We start from the raw sequence: 21,978 nt of genomic DNA on the forward strand, positions 1-21,978 counted from the left end.
TTAAAACTGTTCCGAGGTTAGCACAAAACTGCTGAAAGTTTCTTACCTGTAACTGTTAGGTGTGGCAATGAATTGTGGCTTCTCACAACTGGGTATGAGCTTCTGGTTTCCTATACCTATAATGATAAAGAGTCTATTAAGTATTGCAAAAGGCAGCCCACAAGTGCTTTACGAGCATAGATGAATGGAGCTGTCCAGACTAAGTCTCATTAACCATTTCCGCAGGTTTCAACATCATTTTGATTTATTTTCAATACAAAGAGTAGTTTTTACTGAGCCAAAAGCAATCTTCGGGACATTAAGTTCTCATTGATCAAATACCTTGTGGTCAAGGTATCTAGTGGTGTTTAATTCTCACTGACTCATACAACTGCAGGGCTAATGTTTTCAGTTGCCCAGACATTTTTTTCATGATCCGGGGAAAGTTTCCTTTTGATACCATCATTTGTTGGAATACCGAACACTACAGCACAGGAACAGGCTTTTCAGCTCTCTGTGCCGACATGACACCAAATTAAACTCTTCTGCCAGAACATGATCCATATCTCTCTATTCCCTACACTTCCATGTGTCCATCTAAAAGACTCTTAAATGTCACTATTGTATCCGTTTCCACCACCACCTCTAGCAGCGCTTTCCAGGCACCCACAACTGTGTAAAATGGAAATTGCCTCCTAAGCTTTGCCTCTCTCAACTTAAAGCTATGCCATCTTCACCTAGGAAAAAAAAGTTTCTGACTATCTACCCCATCTATATTTCTTCTCATGTTATACAGTTCTATCAGGTCTTTCCTCAACCTCAAATGCTCCAGAAAAAATAAAATTTAAAACTATATTTTAAGAACTTACTTTAAATAGGCATTCAGCTGATTCAAAAAACACAAAATGGGAATGAATCTAAATGCTTCCTCAGCATATAATATCTCTACCAAAAGGGGGAAGTTGTGGGCGATGTCGTTTAATGCCAACAACCCACTCGTCAGTTGCTCTTATTGACACAATGCTAATGATGGGTACAGCATAGTTTCCATTTCTGTTTCTATGAGTGCTGAATAGTGAACAATTGTTAACCTGTTAGCACCAAAAAAAAAAATATTTTGAGAACAAAGGCACACCAGTTGCCATTTTGTAAAAATGATTGAGGGGGTCGTCAATCAGTGGTCTATATAATTTAATGCCACACGTGAACAGATCCTTCTGCTTACCAGTTGCCTGAGCAATGTAAGAAAATTTACGCCCATTGTTATCCATTTCCTGTTTGGCTGTTCCCTCAGTTAGAACTTTTGCTGGGAGAGACATCTTCATACTGCGTTTATTTTCACTGATCGTAAACCATTTGCTCTCCATTTGACTAATCGGGAGTTCTTGCTGGTTCCTGATATCCGATTCAGCTGGGTGTCGTGATGAACATTTGACTGCCATTTTCTTTATCACACCTAGAACGCAGGCAATAAATGCACCTGCAAAAGGAAAAATAGTTCAAGCAAGATATGCCTTGGCTCAGATCAAACTATGTTGACTGACCAGTTATGGTCTGCAAACACATGGGAGTAGAAATCATTCATTTATTTCACATTTTGCAGTAGCTGTTTATTTCAAATTTCAATGAGTGAAAATAAATATCAGATGTGGTGTGCATCACACAGCTACGACACGTTTAGCATAAACAAAATAGATCAACATTGTAGCTCATTGATCATTCAGACGTGTGCGAGCACTTGAAAACAATATCCAATCATTTACGCATCCCTGCACTTCCTCAGAGGTGCACATTTTTCTCCCAATGTTTCTGGTCAAGAACTTTTAGCGCATTTACATAAGCTTCCTCAACATCTCAATCACTCAATCGATGCAAACCATGGGTTAGAAAGATTGGGTAGAATCCCAGTCATTGGTGTGTTTGCTATTCTCAGGCAGATTCTACATTTAAGATAAGAAAATATTTTAGCTACCATTTATTTCGGCAATTGCTGTGCTCTGTGTCTTGTTGCACTTACTTATTGGAAGCGAGTCAAGTTTGGCAATTGCAGTCAGCTCCATGGAGCTGTCAAATAGCCAGTGACACTCACTGTTAGCAGCTCACACAAGTAATGGTCATTTGGTGCAGGGTAAAATCCAGTCATCAATTGTGGAATGGCCATATTTCACCAAGACACAGGTTTCTTCAGGAAATGAGGGTACAGAGAAAATTGGAATGTCTAAATTAACAGAGTCCTTATAGCAACTGAAAACAGGTGGCACAACGGAGTAGGTCATTAAATATGGAACACCATGCAGAGAAACAGGTCTTTCGGGCCAACATATGAAGCACCATCCATGCTAATCTTGCTTTTCGCTCAAATAGCCATCCATTTGCTCCATCACCTGCATTTTCCTGTCACCCACTAACCCGATGGGCAATTTAGAGTGGCCAATTAATTTATCAATTAGCGTGTTTTTGGCATGTCAGAGGAAGCTGGAGCATCTGGGGGAAAAACACACCTGGTAACAGATGGAACATATAAACTCCACATTGGTAACACCCAAAATCTGAATCAAACACAAGAGAGCAAGCAATACTAAATTGCTGTGCTGCCCATCAGGGTCCGTGCCTACATTTATGCTCCAATTGTACATAAGAGTTTTCCATGCTTTCCATAAATAAAATTACTAGTTTCACACCAATGTTGCAATTTAATAAACCATTTACACCCCCATCAAATACTTCTGCTGAGAAAACAAACTTTTAAATTGTTATTCCTTCTCAGGGAGGCAAATCAATATGGTAAAATAAGCAACGTACATGTTGGGAATGGAATATTTTTGCATCTGGTACTGGCTTCAGTCACCTTAAGGGGTGCAGCAGCGTAGGCGAATACAAACTGAACTTCAATTTACCTTAAACTAAGAATAGCACCCAATACAGCGCAGTAACAGGATCCCATTTTCCTCATATTTAGCGACCTCTAATTTCTCTACATGACAATTAAGTGCCAGTTAATAACAAATTATTTTACTGTGTTGAGTGGCTCTTGACACTCCATGCTCATTCCATTTATAAACTTAAGAGCGAAAGAGAAGACTTTCGATGCAAGTCTGGGCTTGGTACAAGATCTTAGAAATCTCTACATTTTCAAGAAGCTTACTTGCACACTTTGAACATAAAACTGTTTTCACTGGATTCAATTCACGTTCTTTCATTTGGCAAACTAGAAAACATTCGGATAGCCAAAAGTGTTGGAACACTAAGCTCTGACAGTGGTCACATTGGCATACTGACCACCAGTTCAGAATGTCAATGCAGCAAACACACTATGGTGCAATTTTCGCAGAGACGAACATCGATTTAAAATATGTAAAATTGATGGCAGGCAGTGCAACAGCAGCAATTCTGTAATTGTGTGCACATCTATATATAAATTAAGTGTCTGCTAAAATGACACGTGTCATTTAAGTAAAGCAGACGTACATGTTTGTAAGGGTCTGCCAGTCCACTGCAAGCTCCTTGCTAACCAACATCACACTTCAATAAAAATCCTCAAAACAGGGAGAAAACTTCACAATCCCATCGGAGGCAGTATTCTCAGACCACACACACTGTCCGATTACACTGTGAAGTCGGTGGGGGAGTTCAAGCACATTGAAACTCTGACAACAGAATTATTTTCAAGCAACGCCCATTCATTTTTTAAAGAAAGAATAAGTACACAATACGCTCATGACTTGAAAAAAAAATGCAGATCACCTTGGTGAATTGACAAAGATATCCTTCAGAACTATTTCCTGGTTTTGCGATTATAATATAAGCCACATGTTAAAATATACCCTCATTTTAGACAACAAAAAAAAAAATTGTATATCTTCAATGTACATACCTAATGGTTGGAAGAGAGAGGACGCAATTACACTAGTCTCATCTCCTAACGCTGAGAAACGACTTCTGCAGTTTCCAGGAAAGAACAGCCACAAAACTGAATCTCTCTCTCTCTTTCTACTGGATCAAATAACATGGAAACTGAATGACCTCATCCCCCAAACCTTTGTCAGCTATTGGCTGCAGTTTCTCCTGATTTACAGGAACAGAAACACATTATTCCAGGAAGCTTTAACAACTGAACACAGGCCTGCTTGGTTTGAGCATGCCCCCTGCATACGTTTGGTTCAGAGCGACACAAATGACAGCCACTAGTATGTTTTTAGTTTGGATTTTGCAACTTAGTTTTTAGATGACCATAAGTGTGATCAGTCTCAGACTATATTCTATCTTTATCCCACCCCTTCTCCTGAAAAACCTCAGATAGCCCTTGCTTTCTCTCCATCCCCTCCCCCTTGCCAGTTCTCTTACTGTCTCCAACTATGTTCTATCTTTGTCCTGCCCCCTCCCCTGACATCAGTCTGAAGAAGGTTGCCCATTCCTTCTCTCCAGAGATCCAGCCTAACCCGCTGAGTTACACCAGCATTTTAGACATTAGACAATAGGCGCAGGAGTAAGCCATTCGGCCCTTCGAGTGTTTTTGTGTCTACCTTCGATTTAAAACAGCATCTGCAGTTCTTTCCTACACATAAGTGTGGAAGGAATATGACCAAAAACCTCAATGTTTGATTTGTTATAGTAGGTAGCAATAATTAGAAGATTATCAGAAGAACCTTAAGCATTAATCAAGTTTACACAGGTTGCAGCTTTTAATGTGCACCGCAGACTCTACGATACAATATATTCTCATTGCTAGGTACTGATGTTAAATAACTTAATCCATTTGCACTCTTTTTTTTAAAATGTGCAAATTGCATACAAAAAGCATTTCGCTCCCTTTTCAAAGTGTTTCCCCTTAGTTCCTGTTTAAGTTCTGACCATTTAGAAACTGGACCAGGATCTTCCAATCTTCCAACTAGTTCAAAATGTTCAAAATGTTATGAATTGTAACATTTTGTAAATAACTTTAAATATTACAAGGATGACATCACGCTAAAAATAACAGGCAGAGGATGAAATAAACTGCTATGAGGCAAATTTTATCTATAAAGCTTGCAGCCACCTGATTAAGGTGCTTGCAGCAATCTGTAAAAATCGAAAGTTCCTGAAGTAAGTAAACAATCCTTTATCCATGATCTAATGCCGATAACTGGTTCTGTGTTATGTAGAAACTCAAGAGTACAATCAACCCACTCCATTTGTGTGTGTCAGGCGGGCTGCGGGCTTCAGGATAGCTATATGTCATTACTCCTGTCCATTTAAATTTCCAGTTCCCACCACATTTTTCACAATATCCCTCGCTTCCCTCAGCCTGAGGTTGCGATAAGGAGATCTCTTTAGAAGCACTAGCTTCCACGGACCAAATGATGCAGTAGCTGCCCGTCTAGAAAACTATTTGAAACTTGACCTATGTGTTTTACAACAGAATTAAAGGGAAGCAAATCACAACAATTTCTTTAAAATGTTACATATAATTTAACATTCTTTATGACAGGACAATTAAAACTGAATCCTCCAACAGTTGTATAATCTATGCTTTGCGCACAGTATTTAGTTCTAGGTCTTTTCTGCAAGTTGGACCCATGTTCTCCTCTGTCCATTGAACAGTGCATTGACTGTTTAAGGTTCTATTCAAGCACTGTAAAACTATTCCCATGGTCTATTGACCAGCTTTCCATATTTTTCATCCTTTGGAATATTATGAACAATATCCATTCTTGCACCGAGCTTCTAACGATGATTGCATCTTTCCTACTGTTTTACTTTTCTTGTACCTACATTCCTACGCCTGTTTCACAATTTGCAACTCATCTATCCTCATCTCACACCTTTTTTTTTCATCTCTAGCCTTTGTCCAACCATCTGCCCATCGAAAATGGCACAATGACACAGCAGTGGAGTAGCTGCCAGAGACTTGGGTTCAATCATAACTACGGGTGCTGGCTGTACAGAGTTTGCATGTTGTCCCAGGTCCTGACCCAAAACATCACCTATCCATGTTCTCCAGAGATGTTGCCTGCCACGCTGAGTTACTCCAGCAATTTATGGGTTTTTTCGTTACCAGCATCTGCAGTTCCTTGTTTTTAACTTTAGTTTACTTTAGGTTAGTTTATTGTCACGTGTACCGAGGTGGTGAAAAACTTTTTTGTTGTGTGCTATCCAGTTAGTGGAAACACTATACATGATTACAATCAAGCTGACCAAAGGAAATAATGTTTAGAGCAAGATAAAGTCCAGTAAAGTTTCCTTCAAATATAGTCCGAAGATCTCCAATGAGGTAAACGGGAGGTCACAACCGTTCTCTTGTTTGTGATGGGATGGTTCAGTTGCCTGATAACAGCTGGGAAGAAAGTGTCCCCGAATCTGGAGATTGCATTTTCACACTTCTGTAACTGTTGCCTGATGGGAAAAGGGAGAAGAGGGAGTGACCGGAATTATGCTGGTGGTCTTGCCAAGGCAGCGTGAAGTGTTGACAGTGAATGGAAGGGAGGTTGGATTGAGTGATGGTCTGGGGTGCGTTCACTATTCACTCCGAGTGATGGTCTGGGGATGTGTTCACTCTGCAATTTCTTGCAGTCTTAGACGGAGCTGTTCTCAAACCATGTGTGTTGCATCCCAATCAAATGCTTTCCACAGCACATCTGTAGATGTTGGTGAGTGTTGATGGCGAACTGCCCAAGACTTCCAAGGAAGTCGAGACCTTGGTGTGCTTTCTTGGCCATCGCTTTTATATGGGTTGTCCAGGACAAGTTGCTGGTATTTTCTTCCAAAAAGTTATCAATAAATAAAATAATTACTTAAACACATATTTTGGGACCTTTTCTTTTCATTTTTTATTATTATGATTTCCTGTTCTGGAAATCAACACTCAGTTTTAATACTATCCATTGCTGGATTCCATATGGTGCAAACTGACAGATTCAGTTTCAAATTGGTCAGTAAATTTCAAACTATGTTTGAACACATGCACAGAAGTTCCAGACAAGTTAATGCTCGCAGGTTCATTCAAAACAGCTAACATTTTCTCGTGTGATTAGGGTAAATACATTTCAGATCTTAGGCCATTCTTATTCTCCACACCCTTCATCTTTTTAAATACATCTAGAGACTTTTTGAAATGAATAAGCCCAACTTATTCTTAAATTGCATTGGCCATCTATTTGCCAATTCTTTTACTTCAATTTTTGTTAATGTTTTCTTTTTTCTCTTTACAACAGTATATATGATACATCTTTGCAACCCCTGCAGATTTCACAATTATGCTATTGTACATCCAAGTTCAAATCATGAATGTGGAATAACAGTAAGAGACATAGCCTTATACAAATGAGAACATTTTATTAAAAAGTTATTTCTTTATAAGCAGATAAATGAGACCATGAACAAGCTGCACTTTCTGATTATTTAATTTTGTCTTCTATTGAGGAAGAGTAAAGACCAATGTGTAACAATATCCTTCTTTCTACCAGAGAACCATTTTGACTTGTTTTCTTTAGGCAATGTTTAAATTGCCTGGTTCAGCAATTCAAACATGCAGGAACAATGGAGATTATAAAAAGTGGTGGACACACTCTCATTTAGCTCCTACCATCAGAAAGACCTGAGGAACAACTTCTTCCCAACAATGATCAGGCCATTGACCACTACAAACACTAATTAATCTTAAAGCTACGAACTGTCTTGGGACGAGGGATTTTTAGTTTTGTTCTAATATTGGGCTTGTTTATTTATTGAACATTGTTTTGTTTGTGTTCTCTATCGGGTACTGTGTCTAGACATGTTATACTGCTGCAAGTAAGAATTTTATTGTTTTGTTGCAGTATATATGACAATTAAACCCTCTTGAAGTATCAAAATCACCTTTAATTAACAGAAGACCAGTTTGACCTTTAAAAATATATTAAAATCTCAATGTTCAAATTGCCATTTGCAGACAGCAGGAAATAGGTTTCACCAGCAAAACAATAAAAGCCAACAATTAATTCACTTTTTTTAAAAATTAGTCACATTTGACTAATCGTAAGTGAATGAGTTGTGCCTTTCCCCCCACAGCAAAGTAACAGTAAAAATAAGACAGCAATTAACAGTTTACTCCGATTAAGGATGCTTTTGGAATAACTGCTTATATTGAATGGAAGTTAAAACATGAATGTGCTATTTTAATGCAACAGATTCAGATTTGGGGGATTAACAATGGAACTGAACAACACAACTAGTAAAGTGTCATAAAAGAACACTGACTGGCCACTGCCCGATACCTCAATTAGCTACTTCAATCCTAGACTTATTGATTAGTACACATGTAAGAGGTTATGGGGAGAAGGCAGGAGAATGAGGTTCGGAGGGAGAGATAGATCAGCCATGATTGAATGGCAGAATAGACTTGATAGGCCGAATGACCTAATTCTACTCCTATTCCTCATGAACTTAGACCTGCTACAACAAATTTGATTCTACTGAACTTCCATTACACACTTCCTTTTGGCAATATGAGCGCACAAAGGAACAGTGTCCAGGATCAAAGGTTGAAAAATATATTGGCCATGGAACCTCACAGCGGTAACAGGCCAAATGAGACTCACGTTGAGGAAAAGGAAAAATGCTGCAGTGGGGAGATGCTTCATTTGAAGCTGATCAAAGGCAGGACATGAGACAGGAGAGGGTTTAAAAGAAGCCAAGCAAGGCACATGTCAGGCTCTCTGCTGGCCAGAGATTGGCTGCGTGGGAGAGCCAAAAGTGGCTACATTGGTGTCTTGGTGTTTTGGGGAGACAGGGATGAGAGCGAGAGAACAAGGTGGAGAAATTCAGTATGTCAGTCAGCATCTGTGGAGGGAAAGGAATAGTCAGTTCACCAGGTGTAGATGTCTGTGGGGAAATGGAAGGTGTTTACAGGGATTAACATCAATGGGTAGGGAGTGTGGTTAATGGGTAAAAGCAAAGGGACTTACTTTAACAACATTCCAGTCTGCATAGCATTAAAAATGTAAAAATCTGATTCCATGCAATATGCATCTCATGCCAGTAAGACCCAGCCAACATTTCAAAAGCACAAATGAAAACACTCACAAACTGGTTGTGTTTCATTCTAGGGAAAGTGCATTTTTAAATGCCCAACAATAAAATAAACAGTGCTACATTTCTTGGCACATAATGCATAAAGTCATGGGAACAGCAATCTCTATTTAAGATGAAACATCCTGCTTCCCCAGAGTTAATTACATTTTTAATTTATCATGTTTCCATGAAATATTCCTGACATGATAGTTCACATGGTGTCTATATGGGACTATAGTAAAGTCAACACAGCCGTGGTTGAATTAAATCCAGATATTTCAGACAGGGATTGCATCATACAGTGCTAAAAAAACTTAAGTCCCCTGTCCGAAGCAGTGGGAGTCTGCAATCCACGTCCTGTGGTGTGCGATTGCTTACAGATGATTTTGAGGAGGCCAAGTCGGGAGTACAATCATATCACTCAAAGACAGGAAATCAAAATCGAGATGCTGCACTATGTTTGCATGTTAGTGTCTGAAATCAAGGGTGAATAGCCATGTTTAACTAAACAGAACATACCAGGAATATTTACCAGTCTAGGCTACTAATTACTATGTTCCTTCTTTGATGCTGCAAATAAAAACTGGTATTTTGACCTTGGGAAATAGACGCACTCGAGTCTGATGGGACAGATGTCATTGTCCCGTTGGCCCTCTGCTCAAAGTGAGCAGAAGAACACATTAGGTTCATCCAGTACATCTGCTCACCAGCTCTGTTGCCCGACTGCTCAACAGCCAGTTACAGTATTCAGACATTGCCACAGTCTGTTGAGTTCTAAATAATTATACTGGGATTCAAGTTATTCCCGGTATTGTCTCTTGATGGTTTTGCAAAGATCATAGTGAGCTTTCTTGCACCAAGTAGGATCATTTGATTGGTATGCATGTTGATTACTCGACACAAAAAAAAGTAATTGCCCAAGCTTTAAAAGAACAGACAGGAAAAGGAACAGTCAAGCTAAGAGACAAGTTGAACTACTTTAATATATTTCAGGGAGAAGTCATTCTCCAAATGATCTGTGGCCCATCGAACCTACATTAAAAAATGGTCCCTCTCAACAGATTCTAGTTTTCCTAAAATCTATAAATGTGACAGAAGTGATTTTTTTCCCTGACTTTTAGAAAAATTCTGATATCATGAATTATAATATATACACTACAAATTTGACTCTTTGACCAATAAACAATAGACAATAGGTGCAGGAGTAAGCATTCGGCCCTTCGAGCCAGCACCGCCATTCAATGTGATCATATCTGATCATCCCCAATCAGTACCCTGTTCCTGCCTGCTCCCCATATCCCCCGACTCCGCTATTTTTAAGAGCCCTATCTAGCTCTCTCTTGAAAGCATCCAGAGAACCCATCTCCACCGCCCTCCGAGGCAGAGAATTCCACAAACTCACCACTCTCTGTGAGAAAACGCATTTCCTCGTCTCCGTTCTAAATGGCTTACTCCTTATTCTTAAACTGTGACCCCTGGTTCTGGTCTCCCCCAACATCGGGAACATGTTTCCTGCCTCTAGCGTGTCCAAGCCCTTAACAATCTTATACGTTTCATTTACTGCACTAGTCCTGGTGGTGAACAGGTTAATAATTAGATGTGGGAGTAAACTACATGGTTAGGTTCCATTTCCGAGCAGCAGTAAGCAGAATGTGGTATGTAATATGGACCATAAGGAAGTTGGCATCAACAAATCAAGGAGCATTTCAAATATATTTGGGCGATACTAACCACAGAGATTAAATTTATACCACAACATAAGTGTGTATTTATGTACATCCTACATTTGATCAGGGCATCTCAGGTGTATTTTACAAGCAAGTCTGATCATTATTATAATGTAGGAAAAGCGCCAACTAATATGTACAAAGCAAGCTCTCGGTAAAAGCAAAGAAAATAATGATTTTTATTTAATTGAAGGATAAATATTATTTTAAAAAACTCATATCCTCTTGTTCCAAATAATAAATGTTAATTTTTATGAGCAAATGGCACCTGTAAGTTCTCTTCTAAACACCAGCACCTCTGATAGTTTAAACCTTGATTATGTGCTCAAGGCTCTACCGAATGATTTAAAACCATAACCGGTTGACCCAGCAGCGAGAGTGCGAACCAAACCAACTGTGCAGGGCTGATGGCAAAGGCCTTTGAACTCAAGTACAGATCAACAATTGACACAAAAAGCTGGAGTGACTCAATGGGACCGGCAATAAGGAAGTTTAAGAGAGTTAGATTTAGCTCTTAGGACTAAAGGAATCAAGGGATATGGGGAAAAAGCAGTACTGATTTTAGATGATCAGCCATGATGATATTGAATGGCGGTGCTGGCTCAAATGGCCTATTCCTACACCTATTTTTCTATGGCAGTATCTCTGGAGAGAAGGAATGGGTGATGTTTCGGGTCGAGACCCTTCTTCAGACCAACGATATTACTGTGGTTGTTGAGTAGCATAAAGCACACAACGTGAAGACACCACATTTCCTTCCCTAGAGCAAACTAAGACAACCATTTAGCTTCACGTTTGCCATCTTTGGTATTAGAATATTTCAATTTATTATTGACGTTGAATTTTCCAGTTTGGAAGAATATCTTGTGATTGTTATTCTCTAGTTCTGTCCCTATCAAAACAATTACAGCACTTTAGATTGGTTCCAATAAGAAGCAAGTTTTTGACAGATTCTTAAACAGTTCCAAAGATTGTGGCTCTGCCATTATGCCTTCCAGCATTTCTCTGGTATTTTTCTTTGCCAGGTTCTTCATCCATAATGAGTTTGTCATGAATTGGTCTTGATTTGGTCACTTAAAAGACATTTGGACAGGTACATGGATAGGAAAAGTTTAGAGTGATATGGGCCAAGTGCTAGCAAGCAGGTGGGGGCTCGTGTAGATGGGACCTGCGATCATCTGCAAGCTTGGCCACAAAGCTTTCAATTGATCGGCATAGGCAGGTTGGGCCAAAGGGCCTGTTCTGTGTTGTATGACTCAATGAAACATTGCACTGTGGTCTCTGTCCTTCAGTAAGCTAAAAGATTCAATATAACACACTTCTTCACTACATAGCAACCATTACTAAAACAGATTGTCATGTCATGGTTTCCTGGTTGCTTGTGGGATCATATTACATGCAAATTAGCTGCCTTGATCCGTCAATCAATATAAAAGTAATTGCATTTTATTAAAGCAAGTAATTTGCTAGGTATCAATTTCTCATATCTCTTTACCCTTTCCAGTCAAGTGCACTTATAATGCTTTGGTAGTCAGTGTAATCCTTTTGCAGAAACTCTAATGTTTTTGTCATCTATTTGAAACTAGGTTTGCTGCCTTGGGGAAAGGTGGTTATTACTGTGTTTGTGACAACACGGCTGAGGGAACAATTCATAACAGTCAGTAGTGGTCACAGGATTAGAAATCTGCAGAAGACAGGCGTCAATATAGGTAGAAATTTACAGGAATACCATTTTTTATAATCTGATATGGAACATGGAGATTCTGAGAAATAACTGCATTTTCATTTTAACAAAACCCTGCTGCTTTATAGTTAGAATTCAAAAAGGATGGCGTGCCTTTGAAAGGTTCGTGTTTTAAAGTGGTGAACATGAACAGATAGTTTTTTATGTTATTGAGTTGAATAACTAATACAGTAGACTTGATATTTACAAAGCAATATGGTATCCTACTCATCCATAGATCACAAGACATAGAAGCAGAATTAGGCCATTCGGCCCATTCAGTTTGCTCCACCATTTGATCGCGGCTGATCTATTTTTACTACTCAACCCCATTCCCCTGCTTTCTGCCCATAAACGTTAACACCCTTACTAATCAATAGTCAATCAATCACTGCTTTAAAAATACCCAATCACTTGGCCTCCGCTACCATCTGTGGCAATCATTTCCACAGATTCACCACCCTCGGGCTAAGGAAATTCCTCCTCATCTCCATTCTAAAAGTTATGTCCGTTTATTCTGAGGTGTGTCCCCTGGTCCAACACTCTTCCACTACTGGAAACATCCTCTTCACATTAACTACAGGGGGGTTGCACGTAAGGTCATCGAGTCAAAGGGCATGACGCACGGAGCAGCTCAATCCATGTGGAGGACATGGCAGCCGATAGCATGCACTGTTAATACACGAAACGCGCACTTTCTTACCTGTTAAAAACCGCCGAAATGGTCAATTTTTGCACTGTAAATAATTGTGGAAATGGGGTGACTGTGAGAGACATTTATCCTACTTTAGAATTCCAAAAGTGAGGAGAAATGATGGTAGAGAGAAGCGACAGCTGAATGGACAACAACAGCTAAAGTGGTTGGCGAACATTGGCCATGCAGATATCAAGATTGAAAATATTGGGAATTATCGCATTTGCTCACTGCATTTCATCAACAGTAAGTCATTATTGTTTTTTAACAGGTAAGAAAGTACACGATTCGCGTATTAACAGTGTATTCCATAGGCTGCCATGTCCTCCACATGGATTGAGCTGCTCTGCGCCATGCCCTTTGACCCGATGACCTTACATGCAACCCCCCTATATCTAGGTCTTTAATTATTCGGTAGGTTTCAATGATATCCCTCAACCCTTGCGAACCACCACGAGTCACCAGCCACCAACCAGAAAAGACCTCCTTTATTCCCATTCTATGCCTTCTGCCAGTCAGCCAATCTTCTCGCCATGCTAGTCTCAAATACCATAAGCCTCTAACTTGTTTAGCATCCTCACGTGCAGCATCCTTTCGAAGGCCTTCTAAAAATCCAAAAAAACAATATCCACTACCAAACCTCATCCTTAACGGTAGAGTCTAAAACCTTTATCCAATGCAGATTGAACACAAGAAAGTACAGGACAAGAAATGATTGCAGAACCCATCAAGCACCCTTGTTCCAAAGACCACCTTGCGATTTCTGACTACACATCCCATCGTTGATACTAGCATACATATTTCTGTCCACAGATTGATTTAGATGAGGAAAGACATTTATGCCCACCCGTGCCAACAGCTCACACCAAATTTTAACCAAAGGCAGGGATTTTGCTTCTTCCACACTTGACAAGCCAAGATAGAGTAACCTTCGACTACACTTCTAAATGACAATGCACAAGACCCAATAGTGCAATATAAGTAACCAGAGCACTGGAATTGCTGCGATTGTTTTACTTGGACCAGAGACGATTTTACATCTCAGGACGAGCACCTGGGAGTATTAGAATATCAGCACATTGACCTTCTTAGGCACCTGAAAATTGGCATGCCCACGCAGGTTCTCTTGAACTCGTACAAAGGTGCTGATAGAAAGTATTTTGACAAAATGCATCCAAAGCGAGTATGGCAACTAGTCGGCTCTTGACTGACTGAACCTACAGAGAGTGATGAACTTAACCCATTCCATCACTGGCTTGTCACTTTCTTCCATCCAGTCCATCTTCACAGAGTGTTGCATCCCTTTCCTCTCTTCTACCCTCTGCGAGAAAATACAGGAGCTTGAAAGCCCAGGCATCCCGAATTAAAAGCAGCTTCATCCCCACAGTTATCAGGCTCCTGAACTAATCACCTCTTTCTCACCCTCTTCCTGGAGGTGCATTTGCACTACTTCAGATTGTGCTACATTCTGCAGTCTGGCATTTGTTGTATTTACTGTTATAAATATCATATACTGTTTACTCTATGAGCTTCATGCCACCAAGGAATGTAATTGAATGCTGCTCTGTATGACAATAAACAAACCTGAATATTGACAAGGGCTGAATGATTGCCAACTGCCAGTTATTGTAGTCAGTTTCATTATTTTTTGTGAAATTAAATGATAGGTTCCTTGACAGCAGCGCAAAGATTCCAATTATTTTCCTGTTTATCCATAAATTTGGTCATAACTTTGGTAACTACTTTATTTACATCAACGTGTATTTTTGTCGTAAAGGTTACAGTGTGCTACAACCACTGAGGACAACAAAGCACATAGGACAACATACCACCACACTGTTGTTAATAGTGAAAATAACTTTTAATAAAAATACTTGCTTTAGGAAAAAAACAGACACAAAGTATCTTCTGAGTTTTCAAAATACAGATTATTGCAGCGACAATGAAAATACACCATTACTTTGTTACATTTCTGTTCAGAGTAGCAGGAGAATTCAGTAGAAATATGAGGCTGAGATGATAAACTGTTCATACTTTGCACTTGTGGTCTTGTGGTAACCACATGATGTGCTTACTGTAATTACTCCCTTCCTAATCAGTGTTTATTGCCAATTTCAAAAATTACTCATTTCATCAGTTCCTCTTACTACCCTCCAACAAAGTACAAAACACCCACGTATAAAAAAATAGTTGTAGGCTGGGCCAAGAATACAGCAGTATAAAACGCTGGTCACTCACTTATTTTGCTACTTTCAAACTAGCAAGCTTTGAGAAGATGCTGGAGGACTTTCAGGCGTATTACTATAAACTTATTGTTCCAAGAAAGGGAGTACTGCTTATATGGTCTCACCCATGAACTAATCCCACATACACCATATCTCTTAGACTCGGCCTGTATCAAAGTGTTCAGAGTTCTCAAATGTGGCATTTGTCCTTTGTACATAGAATATATCAACTTGATAACTTTACAAATGTACTAACTTGACGACGCTCTGAATGAATAGTGGATTAACTGTACACTGACAATGACAATAAAAATTGAATCTGTGAATTAATGTAAAGACAGCCATATATCGTTTTGTAATTCTTGTCTTTCTCTTCTGAATTTTTAATAAACTTTATTTCGGACTCAAGGTCCAGACAAGGGGCAACATTGCATAAAAATTAATTGCATTTAAAAAATATCATAAAGTACATATAAAATCTTAGTATATCACTTATAAAAGCATCATAAATCATATATTAAAATTATTTTAATTCTATTTAATTATTTTTTAAATTCTATTTTGCCAAAGCTTCAAAAGAAAGAACAAATACCCAATCATAATCATCTTTCAAAATCTTCTCCCTTCTCTTTTGGAATGTAAAGAAATAAGCTACATAGTCAAACCTTACAACACCCACAAGCCCCTGCCATGGATTTTTCTATTTATGGGAAAGGGCTTAACAAATGCATTTTACTAATTGCAATTCAAGTTTAATTTTTTTTTACAACAACAACAGATTCAACAGCTGTTTTTTGAATACAATGGACATAAGGAAACCTTCGGATCCCTATCGAAGTTGGGCATTCTGTCAGACTTTGAATGGTGTACACTTTCCATTACAATCTAGATTCTGACTCCAGATTCACATTGCCCTTTCTTTTATTTATTTTTTATTTTTTTATTAGAAGTAAATGTACAAGAATACACCTATCGGCATATAAAATTATACAGTTATTGTACAGCTTCAATTTTAACCTTTTAACTTGAAAATAAGGGAAAAGAAAAAGAACAAGAAAGAGAAAAAAAAGGTGCAAAGATAGGACCCCTAGACTACCAGTGTAGCCAAAGAGTGAATAAAGATGCAAGAGAAAAGGAAAAAAAAACAAAAAATTTTTTTTTCATAGGACACCTGAATTGTACTATAACAGCTCAAGAGATTTTCTGAGAACCATCAGTAAAGATTAATATCACAATATTTTGATACTATTATAGGTTACCTGCCTTTATTGATTAGGATATGATGATTAAGCTACCTTACTGGTAATGCTGAACCCAAACAAACAGCCCCAAAATCAAATCCATTGTACCTATGAAATGTTAATTCAGATTAATAATCTGACCTTTAAAAAGCTCATTGTTAATGGTGATGACTAGTAAACTACTGGATTATTGTAAAAACCTATCCAGTTCACGACTGTTCTTTGGGAAGATGTCGTCATATCTTAATCAGGCCTATATTATGACTCAAGACCCTAACTGGCCAAAGAGGCTGCACAGTTCATTTGGTGACTTAACTGACCCTCGAGGCCACTCAGTTAATTTGGTAATCAGGAAAATGTTGGCCTTTCCAGTGAGGCCCAAATCCTAGAAAATGAATAAAAATAGAGACAATGATAGAATGGAGCAATTGTTCTACTATCTTATTAGAAGACACATTTTAAATTTAGAGAGGCTGAAGAATGAGATTTACAAGTACTAATTCTCATGGATTGTCCAGGAATTTAAAAAAAATCAAGGACTGTGAGAAACATGCAGGAAAGACACAAGAGTATTAGACATTGTGTGTTCATCCATTTCCTTTGAACACTCTGAATTAGTAGTTTAAAAAAACCTAAAAGATGGGAAAAATGTTTGACAGGAAATCATAGGCTTGAGGTTAAATGATGAACCTCCAGGAGCATGTCCAACCAGAATTGGCCACACCACTAGGGCTGCACATTCTTCATGCGAATCTCTACCCATCTAATTCATTCCAAAGGCTACAATAATTACAGTGAACTTATCAATCAGGCATGCAAGATTCCATAACTATTATCCAACACAAAAATTAAAGCAAAATTGTGAAGATTTGGAAAAATATATCCTTACAAGTTGAATTTATTCTAAGTTAAATGAAACTAAATTACAAATAATAATGGCAATCTTCTTTGCAACATGTATATCCAAAATATATTATTAAATAACACCATCAATAGTCCAACAGATGGTCTACCTCACTCTAAACAATTCTAATATCTACACCACATATTAAATAAATGTCTGTGCTGCATACAATAATATCACCCAAACACTAAACAGAATAGTTTATTTAAGCACTAACACACACTTTCACCTAATCTCTCTGCATGAACTGGAAAAAAACTCAGTTGTTTTTTCTGTGGTGGCCCTTCAAGACTTTTCAAGCATGAAAGTGTTATTGGTTGAGATGGCTAAGACCAGCCATGCCCACAAAAAACCTCATAGACTAGGCCAAAACATACTATCAGATTTAGGTTGAACTGCTAAACTACTCAACAGCTAAACGGTTTAAACTTTTTTAAATATTGATAACGAATAAACAATCAAACAATTAAAAACAATCTAAATTAAACCAGTTTTGAGACTTTTCAAGGACGCGTCGGAACAATTTTAAGAGTTCTTTGTGTGTCATAAGCCATGGAAAAATAAACTGGTTATATAAAAAAAAGCTTCTACCCAAGCCTCTCAGCATGATTGAAATCTTCTTCCGATGTCGGAAAAACACTTCTTGCACACCTTCAAAATGGCAAGAAAATCTTTACACAAATTATATTCACAAACACTGGCCAATCGTCACAGCCTCACTCAGTTACCGAATTGATTTCAATATCAAGAGTGTAGGTTGCAGAGTTGCAACTACATCAGCATTTCATCTTTAGAGCACAAGAACAGCAATCGTAATGCTTGTGTCGGTTTCACAAAGTAACAACTATAAAAAATAGATAGTTTCACCACTGTTACTCCCACAATATCAAAGCCAATGTATTTTCCTCCATGAACTTAGACTGTTAGTGTGATCCAATTCTGAAATTATATCATTATTGTCAAAGCATTGCAAATGTTGGTCAAGAATTTGAATGGAAAAATAAACCAATGATTATGCTAAGAACGCAAAATAAATTTACCCTTTAATATTTCTTCTATCATAAATAACATCCAATGATGTCTGAAGATTGATTCATTAGCTAATCAAAATTAAGAAAGAAGCAGTTTACTCCAAGTCTTATTCATGGTCAATAAATTGTTGCAATATAAAGAATATTTACAAGCAAAATAAACAACTGAAATATTTGGGTTTGTTTTCTCTGCATTGCAGAATGCATAATGCGTTCATTCAAACTATTGAACATAAAAAATAAATAGGCCATTCAGCCCTTCTGCTTACTCTGCCATTCAATAAAATTCTGCCTGCTCTTTCAACCCAATACCACATTCCTGCCACAATCTAACATTTTCATAACCAAGGGATTATGGTATTAGTGCAGAAAAATGGCACTAAGTTCATTACATTGTTACCAACTAATATGACAACATTCAGATATTAGTTGAAAAACTAAAATAGTTTAAAGTCGTATTTTTTTTAAAGTCTCATCTAGGGTACTGTGCAGTACAACCATCAGGCTGCAAGGTTTAGTATTGAAAACTTAACGTGTTGGCTGGGGCAACTTTCAATGGCTCACAGTGGCAACCTCAAAGATCGACAATAATTATTTTAGTTGTCATACACATTTCCAATGATAGATGGAGGGAATTACTTGAATGCTCAGTTATTTTTGGCTTATTCATTTGTGCAGTATATTTTCTGGAACTGTGCAAACTATTTCATATTCATTCAGAAGTTAAAATGCTTTAATTTAGTTTGTTAGGAGGAGTCCTTGCAACACAAACATTTTCAGATATTTTCAAAATCAGCCAATATGTTTTCAAACAACGTACATTGCATTTTAGCAAAAGTGACAGCAAAAAAGTTCATAAACATTTATTATTGTGCTGTGTATACAATAAAAACATTAACGTCTTTCATTTACCTGTTTGCTTTTGTTGTAGCTATTAATGCATTTTACATCATTTGACCAACTGAGTATACCAATAGATTAAATTAAATGGCATATACTTTTAATTACGATATTTTTTGATTATTACTAAACCGAAGATGAAAGTGCAACTATTTATTTTAAATGCATTTCTGAAGCAAGCCTGATTCTGGAAACGGTGTCAAGTAAGAAATGTATTCCAATACCATAACAACATTTTAAATCATACAAAATAATTGATTTGTAAATTAATTCGAAAACTTCCATTTGAAGTAGCTTTCAAATAGTAATCTAGTGTAAAAAAGAAACTTAAGCTTTGCAAAGTCCTCAGGCATTTGCAACTAAACAATACCACTGTACATGTCGTAAGTTTTAATTGATTTAATTGATTGTGAGCACATCTCACAACATAGAAAAAGTACCAACGTCACTGTAGCCCATCGGAAAATGCAGGAATATCCCAAGGATCTAAAGGATATACTGCAATGAAACTAAATGAAGAAACACGTACCGTTAGAAAATTAATTTCACAAAATGTCCTCGATACAGCTCGACAAACTTCCGCTTTTTTAACCGATGCTGCCATTTTATTCAGTTGCAGTTTCTTAAACTTTTAGTAGGAAACAAATTAAACCTCCCCAGTTCAATAATAAACCAACCATCCCTACAAAAACCTTCATCCTGACTCTCACCTGCGATTCCAGACCCGATGAGACTCGGCAGAGCTGATACGCTCTTTGTAGATTCCGCTCTGACCTCAGTCTAATGGTGAGAATCAATGGCACTTCCCACTTCGCGGGGAGTAGCTTCGAAATGATTACATATAAAACAGAAGCGGAACCTTTAACATGAGCTAAAAATACACGTTACCCAATCAACCAACAACATCCAAGAGTGTCATACTCTAGTACCAAGTAAAGAACACTTCAACATGTAACCCACACAAAATGATTGATCAGAATTCATTTTTTCTCTACAAAGAACTAAACTTTATTACAATCATATTTTTAGTTTCCTGTTTACGATAGATTTCCTATTTCTTCACTCCCTCTGCTGGGGACCGGCAGCAATGTAACTCGTGAAGGGCGTTCCCCTCACACAACTGTTAAAACAATAACGTAGAGGACGTTTTTGCGACGTTAGGACGTCCCAAATAACTTTGCAAACAATTGAAGGTAGTGACCAATATCGTTGCACCACTAATTCATATATAAGGTGCAACAAATATAAATGAGATAATGGCCTAATTGTTTCATTTCGCTCTTAGTCTAAGGAGAAATGATGGCCAGATTACCGGGAAAGGGCTCCACGTCGCTCACCCTCAAAGCTCATTACTATGACATCTTTAAAAATCCATCTGAGCGAAAATAATAATGCTCATTGCATTTATCAAGTAAATCATAAGAAACACACAAAATATACTATGATTGTTCCAGACTGCAAGTGCATGTTCCTTCCAATTCCCACAGCCCTTGCTTGATCTTCTTGCTTCTATCTACCTATTCCATTTACATTAGTCTTGAATATATTTAACCACTGAGCTTTCACAGGCTTCTAGGTTAGAGAATTACAAAAATTAACATTATTCTCAGTAAATAACATTCCCTTTATTTAGGTACTAAATGTCCACCTGCCATAGATGATGCCACCTGCTTCAAAACCTTCCAATAAATTGCTATTTTCCCAATCAAATTAATGGAAAATAAATTGGTAAAATACTTCATCTGCTGTCACTTCCCACATTTACTTAACTAGTCAATATCTTAATTTTAAAGAAAATATTTATGTGCAGATTGTGGAAGTCACTGCACCTACGATGGTGTGTGACTGGGGAAGTTTGCCACTTTATTTGAAGATGCTACAGCTAGAAATGTTGAACCAATTTAACCAGAAGTGCACCAGTTCTGAGGCACCAACATTCACCATGACAGCCAGGATGCTGAAAAGTCACATCGACTTTGTTATACTCAGTGTACCCAGCTACATGTTGGTATAATACTGGGTGGGTTATGGGTATGGGGAAGGATGTAAAGAAGGTTCAAGAGTATATTGGTTATCTGAGCGCAAGAACATTTGAAGAGATGTGAAGCAGTCCACTTTGCTGTTCAAAGCAGAAGAAAATACTATTTATTAATTAGTGAGGGTTTGCAGGTTTTAATATGTATAAAGTGCTATGAATACTTTTATGCAAGTATCTGAAAGCCAACACATCTGTGAAGCAAACAATCAGAAGAGCAAATGATATGTTAGCCTTTATTACAAGAGGATAGACACAGAAAGCTGGAGTAACTCAGCCAACATCTATGGAGAGAAGGAATGGGTGACTTTTCAGGTCGAGACCCTTCTTCAGACTGAAAGTCATAGGAACGGGAAATGAGAGATATAGACGATGTATAGAGATCAAGTGGACTGAGCGAAGGTGTTCAGCGAAACGATCACCCAGTCTACATTTGGTCTCGCCGATGTATAAGAATCCACATCTTGAACAACGGATACGGTGAATGAGGTT

At 38.0% G+C, this 21,978-nt stretch overlaps 1 protein-coding gene across 3 annotated transcripts in view; it reads right to left on the minus strand.

Annotated features, from left to right (window-relative positions):
- map3k14a (mitogen-activated protein kinase kinase kinase 14a) overlaps positions 1 to 21,067 on the minus strand; it is a 36,366-nt gene extending 15,299 nt beyond the window's left edge. The window contains exons 1-3 of one of the 3 annotated variants that reach the window (XM_055657019.1): positions 20,162 to 21,067; positions 1,205 to 1,459; positions 47 to 116 (exon numbers count right to left, since the gene is read on the minus strand). In XM_055657019.1, the coding sequence (XP_055512994.1) occupies positions 47 to 116; positions 1,205 to 1,421 (287 nt within the window). In that variant the 5' untranslated portion in view covers positions 1,422 to 1,459; positions 20,162 to 21,067. Of the gene's footprint in view, positions 1 to 46; positions 117 to 1,204; positions 1,460 to 3,853; positions 4,111 to 20,161 lie in introns of those variants that run through there. The other 2 variants (XM_055657018.1, XM_055657020.1) reach the window with 2 other exon arrangements.
- Between the last annotated feature and the right edge of the window lie 911 nt (positions 21,068 to 21,978).

Source organism: Leucoraja erinacea, chromosome 27 (genome assembly GCF_028641065.1).
Source record: "Leucoraja erinacea ecotype New England chromosome 27, Leri_hhj_1, whole genome shotgun sequence".
Classification (NCBI taxonomy): Eukaryota; Metazoa; Chordata; class Chondrichthyes; order Rajiformes; family Rajidae; genus Leucoraja; species Leucoraja erinaceus.